Below are 11,370 nucleotides of genomic sequence, written 5' to 3' on the forward strand. Positions count from 1 at the left end.
CAGCCCTGATATTGAATGGGTTCCTGGCTGTGGGTCCTCACCCGCACACTTACAAGGGACTTATGAATACTCCACTACAGGCACACACAAAAGGTTAATAAAGGTTTATTTACAAGGGAAAAGGAAATAAGGAAATGTACAACTCAGGGAGAAAATAGGGAAATAAAGTCTTTCATGCGTCCTACCCGATCCGCCGACCTGGAAACCCGAAGGCACTCTCAGAGCTGGCCGGACTCTGCGAGCTGGCGGGGAGCCAAAATGGGGGACCCCTCCAAAGCCCACGTATCTGGCTTTATACCAACCTGGCTGCTTAACCCCACCCTCAGGTCCCAGCCACCTTCCCTTTGGTGGTGATGGGATTTGGAGTTCCCAGTGTCTTTGGCTTTGGCCTGGGGTGGGGGTGGAGTCCACAAAGCCTGTATGGAATGAGCTTTAGGACATCCTTTTCCCCCTAGCAATTCCCCCCTTTCACTTTTTGCCACCATTTTTAGAACAGGCAGGTTTGCAGGGTTTGGGCTGCCCCTCTCCCTGCCCTATAACAAGACCACGAGTAGCATGGCTCCCAGCACAGCATGTTTATTACTCTTGCGCCCGGCTCGCTGAGTGAGTCAGTGGCAGAGTTTCCCACCAGCCAGGTCGTGCAGAGGCTTTGCCCCAGGGCCTGATGGGAAAGTACCCATTGATGGCTGGAGCCCACCCAGCGGACTTGGCAGGGTCCAGGACCATCCCTTTGTGCTGCTCTGTCTACCCCTGCTGGCTGGGGCTTGAAATTGCAGCTGCCATCCCCCTACAGCCTCCTGGACTACCCTGGATGGGGTGGGTGAGAGAATAGTAGTCCTCCGAGGCTCGAACACCCCACCCCCTCTGCCTCCCACAGAAGATGAGGAGACTGGTCTAGGTAGGGGAGGGAAGAATCCAGCCTAACTGGCAGCAAGGTTTAGCAGAGCTGTCTGCCAGGCCACGAATGACCATCCAGTGGGTGGACCTGGCCTCATCTGGGAGCTAGCCTGTCAGGCTCCCCGCCCTTCTGCTGCCCTCTCAGCAAGCCTCACGACCCCACTATGTCTATTTCTTTGTCTGGCGGGACCGGCACAGTCCCTCCCTGTGAGAACGAGGGCAGCGTGGCCAATTTTGCAAGTCGCTAGTGCCCAGAAAGGGCCGGGACAGCGCCTGTCCAGCGCTGCCTCGCAGGCTCCAGCACCGACCACCTGTGTCACCCAGGGCAAGTGGCCCAGCTTCTCGGAGCCTCAGTCTCCTGCTCTCCAAAGTGGAGCCAGTTTTTAGTGCCTGCTTGTGGGGTACTTCCGAGGGCCTGGCCTGGCGGAGTGTGAAGAAGGACAAGCTGACATGTCCCCCCCCTCCCCCAGGGTCTCCTCTGGGGTCTACGAGCCAGTCGTGATTGAAAGCCATTGAGGAGCGGGTATCCAGACCGGAGAAGGGCCCTGCCTTTGGCGGAGTCCAGACCTGCGTCATTCCACAAGGGACCTTCCTCCTCGGATCGCCATCCGCGCCGCATCTCATCTGTGCCTCCTCCACGCATTCCAGCCCCAGCCCCACAGCACATTCCATTGTCCTCCCAACCTGCTGGGACCCTCCTGGCCCCTCAGGGCCCAGGTACCACTGTGAATATTCTCCTCTGAACCACTAGAGGGCAGAACACGCAGGCCCACGCAGCAGGTGGGCAAGACAAAGATGCCAGGACTGCCAGCTGGAGACCAACCTGTCCCCTTGGCAGGGCCGCAGCAGCTCCCACATGCTGGACCCAGAGTTGGCTTGTGGCCGAGGGGCCGCTTGCCCTGTCCTCCCTGCCCCGCTCCAGGAGCACCGGCTCAGCTGTGTCCTGACAGGGCCTTGCTTCCTCACCCCCTCGCCATTGTGGGGGGACAGTTCACCCCCGGAATCCTGCCACCGTGGCCCTCTGGCTACTTAGTGCTTCAGCTATCCCTGTTCTTTGTCCCGGGGGACCCGCTGGCGGCCTCTTCCTTGGAGCCAAGATCTCAAACTTCCTCCCCCAATACTGCAGATTGAGACAAATCCCCTCCCCCCAGCGAATGTTCTCCTGCTGCCCTGGCAGCCTGCACTTTGCACATGCTCGTCTCCAGCACAGCCCCGTTGGCCCTCACCTGCCCTTGCCCGAGTCCCTCCCCAGGGTTCCTGGACATGGCTGCTGTGCGGCTGGACCGTAGCGCTGTGCCTCTCCCTCCGTTAGCTCCAGCTCAGACCTGACGCCCAGGCTGAGAAGGTGGTTCTCTTGCTCAGGGCTGGGTCCTGAGCTGCTGGCTTCTTGTAGGTGCCTCCCAAGCCCTTGGAGGTTGGGGGTCTGGTCTGGCCGGCTGGTCTGGCAAGCAGAGCCCCCTTTTGCTCCCCTCAGGGTCAGCTGGTCTGGGCTGGGTGGGTGCTGGAGAGGCAGGTGGGCTGAGACTGGACCGACCTGGAGCCGGCCTCCTGGCCAGGAAAGCCTCAGCCCTCCTCTGAAAGCATCTGCCCACTTCCGGGCAGGAGAGGTGGGGTCCTTTAAAGGGTGTTTTCCCGGTGGGGAGCAGTCTGGGCCTGCCCCCGCCCCCGCCCCCCTCTAAAGCCTCTGCTCTGCACTTTCCCCCTGGGTCCTCATTACTTGCTTGAAGGTGGGTTCTGGCTGCCAACCAGTCCCTGGACAAGCTCCCCACGCTCTTAAATCTCACTCATTTTGTATAAACCAGCCGGCTGGTGTTTACTTAGCCCTAAAACTTTTTTTCTTCCCTTCCTCCTTCCTTTTTCTTACTTTTTTTTTTTTTTGGAGCTCACAGTTTGGTATTGTCTGCTCCCCCAGGTGAAGGGAAGTGGTTCTGTTCTCTGGCTTACCCCTCGCTGGGTCCCAGCAGTGCTGGGCATCTGGATGGGGCCCCCTGGTAGATACTGGCTCTCTCTGGGGGTGGGGTGGGAGCTTCCTCCCCAGGCTGGGAGGGGTCCTGGTCCTTCTGCCCCAGCTGGCAAGAGTAGGGGTCTTGGTCTTGGAACCTCTCTGCATTGGGACCAGAACATTTCTAGGATTTCTGTTGCTATTGTTTTTAATCACCTAACTCTCTTAGAAAAGGAATGTTAGAAGGTGCCTGCTGAGGCAGGAAGGAGCGTTTGCTCTGACTAGAGAAGGATCTGGTCAGCTCTGCGGGTCCCATCCTGCCCCGCAGATCCCTGGCTGGCACTTTAAAGGGAGTGGTCCATGCTGTCTCCAGATGAAGTGACCCAGAAGATAGGGGCACACGGCCCTTCCCTTCTGCGTCTTCCTAACCTCAGCCTAGTGGGGAGGTGCATGTAGGGTGCATTTGGGGTCTGATTTCAAAGTTCTAGGGCTTCAGACATAAAGCAGCTGGTGTGGTACTGTTGCAGAGACCCCCTAAACCAGGACTCCCCCAGCCCTGCCAAAGGTGAGCGCTGAGTTTCACCCCAAAAAGGAGACAGCCTGTCACATTCTCCCACACCAGGCCCTGGGCCAGGGTAATGGACTAACCGAGTATTTGGCCACAACCAAATTATCGCTGGTTGGAAGCCGGAGGCCGGAAGTCCTGGCCTCCTCGCCATGGAGGGCTCTTAGCCCTCCGGTCCCCTCAAGCTCAGCGAATTTCCACTAGGCGCCCACAGCTCCTGGACTTAAAATTCTATATAGAGATAGAATATATTAGAGATATTTTTGGAAAGGAATTGGTCTATGCAATGACAGTTTGGAATCCTCTTGAAAGACAGTTTAACGTTTTTACTAGGAGATTTAAAGAAAATAAAGGTATACGATATTTTTAGTTTTTTTCTTTTCCTGGTCCCCCCACAAACCCGCCACATGGCATGATCTGCCAGGATGGAGAATGTCTGTTTTCCTCTCTCCAGGAGGTGAGCAGGGAGATTGGGGGGGAGGGGAGGCCTTTTTATTTTACTCCCCTGCCCCAACTCCCTGGGTCAGGGGGCTGTATTTGTATCCTTGTCCCAGCTTCTATTGTAGAATAACATTGTAAGGGGAAATCAGCCTAGTGTCAGTGTCTGGTTTGGGGGGGAAAATAAAATTGTTGCAGTTTTTGTTTTTATGGCTCCTTGGGTTTTCTTTGACATGTTGACTTTGGGCCTGAGATGGCATCAGAAGGAAGCCACTGTGTAAGGTGACCTTTGGAGTGGTAAAGGTGTGGGTGGTGGGGTTTCTCCCAGTCCTGACTACAGTTTTGGTGATTGCCCCAGATCCCTGAGGAGGAAACTCCCCCCTGCCGCACACAGGCTGTTTCTTGCCAGTCTCACACCTAGTAAATGGCAGCTCTGGCCTCAGAGGCCCAAGTTCTAACAACTATTCTGTAGAACTCCCCAGCAGTCCGGGTGGCATCTTAAACACGTGGGGACATGGTGCCTCAGTTCCTTCAGATGCAAATGGGGTTGTGGATCACATGAACAGAGTGCTTGACAGTAGGGGACAAGCAGTGTGTGATCCCAACTGCCCGAAGGCTTCCCCTCCTCTCAGACTCTCCAGGTCTGGGCCCTCACTCACTGCCTATGAGTTCACAGAAGCCAGGCTGCTTCACCACACTGGGTAAGGCGAGTTGCCCTGGGCCTTCACTGAACTCAGAAGTACCAGAAGCAGGGCCTCCCCAGTGGCGCAGCAGGTTGAGCACAGCACTGTGAAGCTGTCCGCAGCCTCTGCAGCACGGGTTCGGTTCCCGGCTGGCCAGGGAGAAACCCACATGGCGCAGCAGACCTCTCCTGCCTTGCCCATTGCTTCTCTCAGCAGTGTCTTCAGTCCATCTGCTTATTCTGCTCCCCGCTCTGTCTCTGGTGAATTCTTTCACCCTCCCACGCCTCTGGCCTGTACCCCATTTCTTGTATGTATAAATCTTTTCTTTAAAAAAAGTATCAGAAGCCCCAGTGGCCAGAGGAGACAAGGCTACCAGACTTTGTCCTTGCTACAGCAAGGCATTACTGCCCCCCCTTGTCAGAACTGATGCCTGCACATGGCCCTGGAGGCAGTTCCTCTTACTGCTTTCTGCACAGTGAGGGAAGGAAAAGTTGCCTCCTGGCTGAGCCAAGGTCTTTTCTGAGATAGGGAAGGAACGGGGCCAAAAAGGACAGTCCCTGTCAGCTTTCGGAGGGCAGTCCCAGGAGCCTAAGGAGAGGAGTGCTGCCAACAGGAGCAGATCCTGCAGTCCCTCAGGAGCGGAGAGTCCCTGATGCTGTGCTCTGTAGCATTCCATGATCTAGACAAGCTGCTGATGAGTCACTTCAGGCTGGTTGAGTCAAAGCTCCTTTCATTCTGGGTCCTAGGGATACAGCAGTGACCACTGTAGGGGCAGGATGGTCACAGAGCAGGTTTCTATGATTCGAGCAGTCCTGGGTAAAGCAGAGTCCTGGAGCCCTCGGTGGCTTTCTCAGGCTTTTATTGAGCTTTACATGTGGTGTGGCAAACAGGTACATGGCAGGCAGAGGTGCCGCAGGGCCAGGAGGCCCGGAGGCTGCCAAGCCCCCTGCAAGTCTTCACTCTGGGCTTCTCTGGCTTCTTTCTCCCCTTCTCTCTCCTGCCTCCGCTTCTCTTGATGACTATCTCAATAACCCTCCCATGGCCCACAGAAGTAAACAACACAACAATGTAACAACTGCAGGTGCCCCATCAGGTGGGGCAATCCTAATGGTGGGAGGGCAGAAAAGCCTGAAAACCATTTACCCTACTCCACACACACCATCCTCAGGAGATGGCCTCAGTCAGGTGGGCCGGATTAACAAGTTGTCATCCTCGGGTTGTGGAGCACGGAGGGAACCCCTGTACCCAGCTGCAAAGGCCAACTTCCTGGGTGGGACATGCACCCCAGTGAAGCCTGATGGGTAAGGAGCAGCCGGCCCTGAGAGCTGTGGGCAAGGGTGTTCCAGATCCAAGGGGACTGTGATGTGGCCCAGGCGCTCCGTGAGCTCAGAGGAAAGGACCTCCAAGACTGGGGAGGGGCCTGCGCCGGGGAGGGGGCTGGGGGCTGGGTGGCTGCCTGGCTGTCCCAAGACCTCAGGAAGGCCCCAGAGGCAGACGTTGTGGGGAGAGGGGGTCTCCCCTGCACAGCCGATCAAAACCTTCCCACACACGAGGGCCGGTGTGTCCTGCCCCCCGGGCCTGGCTCCCCTCAACAGGCTCCTTAGGGCCTCTGGGCCGGGAAACAGGGCGCCGCTTCACCACGGACGCAGCCGTGATTAGCAAATCACCTTTCTCTGCGCCTCATTTTCCCCACCCTCCTCGGCCCCCGCCCACGACCTTTTCCTGGGGCGATTTCGAAAGGCGCGAGGCCAGGAATGTCGGGCCCTCTGGGTTTCCAACTGCGGGGAGGGAACAGCCCCGCGGCCCCCACACGCCTTGAGGGACTACATTTCCCGACATGCAAAAAAGGAGGCGGAACCTGCCCGTCGCGGGCGGGCCTGAGGACTACGACTCCCGGCGTGCCCCGCGGTCCCAGACCAGAAGGGCCCGGATCCGGAAGCGGATGTGGCTGGCTGCTCCGGCGGCGGAGCGCGGAGGAAATGGTGAGCTTGGGGCCGGGTGTGGGGGGTGCGGGGCGTGTGGGGGTGGCGCCCAGGGTCGTGGCCCACAGGCTGCTCAGAAACTGGGATTCGGGCATCCAGAACTGGGGTTGTCCTCCCGCCGCCCACTGGACGCGTGAAGACATAGACCCGGCACACTCCCTGCCTAGAAATTGCACCCCCGTTGCGTGAATGGGGAGTTCAGAGAGTAATAAGCCGGCGGCATTCCCCCTGTCCCGCTCCCCCAGTTAGCACCCCTAAATGGAGAGTCGCTTCGTCACTTGAGGCCTTTCTTTTCTCCAGGCCACGGGGACAGACCAGGTGGTGGGACTCGGTCTCGTCGCTGTTAGCCTGATCATCTTCACCTACTACACTGTGTGGGTGATTCTCTTGGTACGTGCGCCCCACCCACCTGCCCACCCCTCACCTTGTCCCCTCCCTGGGTGGTGAAGCCGACCCCTGGCATCATTGAAGCAATCACTATGTACCAGTCATCGTGCTCGGTGCTGTACCCGCATGTCCTCAGAATAGCGCCCATTCTAGAAGTTTTTAGTGGTGTCCCCGTTTTATAGATGAGGAAGCTGAGGCTGAGGGAAAAGGGTTTGGCCCAGAGTCTTGTTCTTAACCGCTGCACTGTAAAGCTGTTCCAGGTTTGCTTTGTGGGGAATTTTTCTGCTTATCCTACTGGCTCCTGGGCATGAAGTGGGCTAGTGAATTTCCTTAGGTCCTTCTGGATATTTGGGGGGGCGGGGGGAAGAGGGTGGAAAAATATATTGGTTACTGTTTAAGCTGTACATTGTGTTTGGAAGGCAAAATCTTGGGCAGAACCTGGTATCCTGTGACATAAGATGTCAGTAAAGAAGGCCTAGAAACCCAGGCTGGGAACCTCAAGTATGCACCCTTTGCTCCTGCTAGGCAAAGACAGGCTGTGAATGCCGCAGCCAAGTCATTTGTCTTCTGTTCACTGCTGGGTCCCCAGCACCAACTTGGGGCTGATGCCAGGCAAGTGCTCAGTAAATGTTCAACAAATGAAGGGCAGACACAAGCCAGGACATGCAAAATACCATTATGTTAAAGAAAAGCAAATGCCCTCCAGTGCTTTGAAAGGGGCAGCTCCTTAGAGGAGGTGGGATGTTGGCTGAGGGGGAGGTCAGGCAAGGTGAGTGCTCACCATCTCTCTGCCCTCTGTGCCAGCCATTCATTGACAGCCAGCATGTCATCCACAAGTATTTCCTGCCCCGAGCCTATGCTGTTGCCATCCCACTGGCCGCCGGCCTCCTGTTGCTCCTATTTGTGGGTAAGTCGTCGCTCCCCTCACTTTGGGCAGGGGTTCCCCACTCGCTGTACATCTGCTTGAGGCTGCTGGCCCCCGGCTTACCCCCTAGGTCTTTCCTGTTCATCCTTCAGGGCTCACCCGCTGGTCTCCCCCTGGCCTCAGGCTCACAGTTTACGTGCTGTCTCCCTTTTCCCTGCCTGCTCCCTCCTCCACCACCATCATCTCTCTGCTCACACCTGAGGCCTCTCTCACCCCCTTGTCACCCTAGCTCATCATTCCTGGCACGTCTCTTCTCCATGGCTTAGTGTGTGGGCTTTCTGGGGACAGGGACAGTCTTCATGGCTGGCCACCACACTCTCAGTGCTCAAGAAGGAGCCAACCTCATGACTGGGTGATGGGGTGGGGGGTGCATGATGAATGCTGGGTGGGTGGGTAGGTGGGTGCACAGGTGTTTGAGTGAACAGTTGGGTGGGTCTTGTGCTCTGTAGACTTTGGGACACTGAGCCCAGCTGCCAGCCTGTGGTCAGCGCTCAGGGAGAGGGCTGGCTGGCCTGGAGGGTAGCTTGCCAGGATGTGGCTCCACACTGCTTGGCACTGTGCCCTAAGCCTCAGTCTTACTCAGCCTTTCTGGTCTGTACGTTCCAGGCGTGTTCATCACCTACGTGATGCTGAAGAACCAGAAGGGGACCAAAAAGACTCAGTGAAGGCCCGGATGAGGCTGCAGGCCTCTCTGCCTCCCCTCCAGGGAACAACCAAGATGGGAACCCAGAGACCCCTCTAGGCACTGTGGTCCCCTCAGGTCTGGCTGCCCTGCAGACATCCCCATGAGATGGAGTTGTTCAGGACTCACCTTGACTGACCAGAGCTCCTGCTCCCCTTTCTAGAACCTAGAAGGGAGGAGCATCTGGAAGTCTTTCTCTTACCCCATTTTGGCTCATGCCTAAGGTCCTTCCCACTTTACCTTCAGACTGCCTGTTAATTTTTTCCTTTGGATCCTACCCTCTTGCCTCAGTTTCCCTTCTGTCACATGCTGATTTGGACTTGGCACATGTGACCCCCCACATGCCCTATTCCTCTATGAAGGCAGCTTTCCTGGGTCTGAGGCAAGCCAGACCCCACAAGGACCTCTGGAACCTGAAAAGCCTCCAGCAAGGACTGACAGGCCCCAGGACTACCGCCAACCTCCTGGCACCTTAGGGAGCCACACTGGGCCCCCAGATCAACTCCTCATGGAGGCCCAGTCCTCACGCCAGCGCATGGGGGAGAGCCGAATAATAAATGTCAATGCTGTGTTTGTCTTGTTCCATCCCTGAGTGGGGCAGATGGACCCCCAGGCTGGAGGAGGCTGGTGGCCAGCCCAGAGCCTTCTCAGGTGTGCAGAGGGCCCTCCTGCGTCATCCCTGTGTGGGCACAGGAGGAAGTGGGGCGGGGACAGATGGTCCTGCTAGTGTAGGTCACAGCTGGGGAGTCAGTGGAAGTGGGGCCGCCTGCCAGACACAACATAGCCTCCCCCACCCTCTGCCAGCCCAGCCAGCGGGCACCAGTATTCCCCTAAAAGCCCCAGCCTGCGGTTCTCTCATGCCCAGATACTCAGCTCAGCTTGCTGCTCAGCAGTGAGGGCTGCTTCTGAGCTGGAGCAGGGCTGCTTCCACTTTTGGGGGTGACAGAGCTGACATAGGCCCCACTCCCTTGCCCCCCCACCCCCCAATCTTGCCGAGCTGCTCAGGGCAGCCAGCTGTCCCATTACCAGTGTGCACCTCCATCCCTCTCTCCGGGAACCTTGGCTCCCCTTTGGGCATCTGAGAAGAGAGGCCATTTCCAGGCCCTGGCCTCACCCCTGCTTCTTGTGCTGTGCAGCCACACTACCCATTGGGCCTTGGGTCCTGTCTTCCCTGCTGTAGTGGGAGGTCCTGTCAGTGCCTCGGCCTTTGTGGGTCTCCCATGTTCCCACTTGAAGGCCCTCCGTCGAGGCGGTAGTTCCTTTGGGTCTCCCTTGACAGCCAGATGTGAGCACCTGCGCTTGTGTTTGCTCTGCCCCACTCCCTGTGCTGGCATCACGCCAGGAGGGTGGCACCCACTCAGTCCGCCTGTCACGTCGGTCTGGAGCGGGGAAATATCTACCATGCTGATCTGTGACATCCCCGTGGGTGCTCCCCACGGGTTCCTGGCGGCCTGTGCTGATGTCTCCAGCTCCTCTGTCTGGGAGAGGGCAGCTCCTCGGGACTCAGAGCCCTTACCCCCACCCCCTGCTCTCCTGAGCCACTTTGTTCTTACCCAGGCTCGCCTCCAGCCCCGCTCTCCTGAGCCTCAGTGCACCTGACCTCCCCATCTGTTGTGGTGGCCCCTCAAATTCATCCTGTCCTGAGCAGGATTCTCTCTTTGCCCCTCTCTCAACTGCATCATCCTGCCGCCGACCCCAGCCTGTTCCTGCCAGGCATCACTAACCCCGTGTAGCAGCAGTCATCCTCCTGATACAAAGACCCCGTCCCCTGCTTCCTCACTGCTGCTCCTGCCCACTCGGGCCCCCTCCAGTCTGCACAACCACTGGCCTTTAAAAAAATTGAGCATCTTTCTCACATTCCCACTTCTAGTGCCTCCGAGAACCCACAGCGTGCCCACTCGCTCCCTGCAGTCACGCTGGCCTTTCATTTCGTGGGACTCACTGAGGCCCCTGGCACATCCTGCTTGCGTGGGTCAATATAGCTTTCCCAGACTGGTGTGCGCCAGGCACCAGGAGCTGGGGTGGGAGCCCTGTGTGGTTCCTCCCTTTCCGACCCGCCCGTGTGGAGGGTGTAGCAGGAGGAAGAGGTAATAAACCAATAAATAAGTGAAGGAGACGGTCTCTGACAGTGTTAAGAAGGATGACGCAAATGGGGTGATGTGATCCAGAATTGGGTTGGGAAGACACTTAGATGGGGCAGGACAGAGGGAGGCAAATTAAAGACTGAGGGAAAAGCAAACGCAAAATCCTGAGGTGTTAAAGTTCGGCAGCTCAGGAACGTTGTGGGTGAGGGGTGGGGTGGGGACCGGTGGACAGAGCCCCGTGGCTGTGTGGTGGGTGCAGCGCCGGCGCCTTGAGAAGGGACTGGAGAGTGAGCAGTGGGCCTGGGGCCTTGGCGAGAGCCCCAGCTGGGTTTTGTTCCAGTGCCTGGGAAGTTACTGGAGGCTTTAGCACGAGAGTGACATCATCGATTTCTGCTTTTAAAAGATCAGGCTGGCAGCCGTGTTCCTCCCTCTCACCACTAACCCCCGGGCCTGGCGCTGCTCTGGCCTGTAGCAGCGGGATCTGTGCGTCGAGTGCATGCGTGCCCTGGCTTCCTGGGTGACCTGGAGGCAGTCTCTTCTCCGGACCTTAGTTTTCTGACCCGAAAAGCAGTTGGTGGGAATTTCACGCCAATGGGAAGGCGGGACTGGATTTAGGGCACCCGCATCCCCTCAGACTCGAGTCCCCCACCCAGGAGGAGGGAACGGGAGGTCTTTTCCTGGGGGCCCTGCCCAGAGCGCGGCGGCCCCGCCCGGCGCTGGACCGCGGTCCCAAGGATGCTGCAGCCCGGGAGGCGGGACCTGCAGGCGATCGCCGGCGCCCCCGG

The 11,370-nt window shown here is 57.8% G+C and overlaps 2 protein-coding genes across 3 annotated transcripts in view; both read left to right on the forward strand.

Moving 5' to 3' along the window:
- Positions 1–4,112, forward strand: part of EEIG1 (estrogen-induced osteoclastogenesis regulator 1) — a 33,088-nt gene extending 28,976 nt beyond the window's left edge. Inside the window, exon 11 of one of the 2 annotated variants that reach the window (XM_037495448.2) lies at positions 1,368–4,112. In XM_037495448.2, the coding sequence (XP_037351345.1) occupies positions 1,368–1,413 (46 nt within the window). In that variant the 3' untranslated portion in view covers positions 1,414–4,112. The remainder of the gene's footprint in view (positions 1–1,367) is intronic. The other variant, XM_037495447.2, reaches the window with a different exon arrangement.
- Positions 4,113–6,456: 2,344 nt separating this feature from the next.
- On the forward strand, positions 6,457–10,711 carry DPM2 (dolichyl-phosphate mannosyltransferase subunit 2, regulatory). The gene is made up of 4 exons (XM_037491975.2): positions 6,457–6,507; positions 6,808–6,897; positions 7,699–7,801; positions 8,426–10,711. The coding sequence occupies exons 1-4, from the start codon at positions 6,505–6,507 to the stop codon at positions 8,482–8,484; spliced, it is 255 nt and encodes an 84-aa protein (XP_037347872.1). The 5' UTR covers positions 6,457–6,504; the 3' UTR covers positions 8,485–10,711.
- The last annotated feature ends 659 nt before the right edge of the window (positions 10,712–11,370 follow it).

Source organism: Talpa occidentalis, unplaced genomic scaffold, assembly GCF_014898055.3.
Source record: "Talpa occidentalis isolate TD23 unplaced genomic scaffold, MPIMG_talOcc4v2.1 talOcc4.7, whole genome shotgun sequence".
Classification (NCBI taxonomy): Eukaryota; Metazoa; Chordata; class Mammalia; order Eulipotyphla; family Talpidae; genus Talpa; species Talpa occidentalis.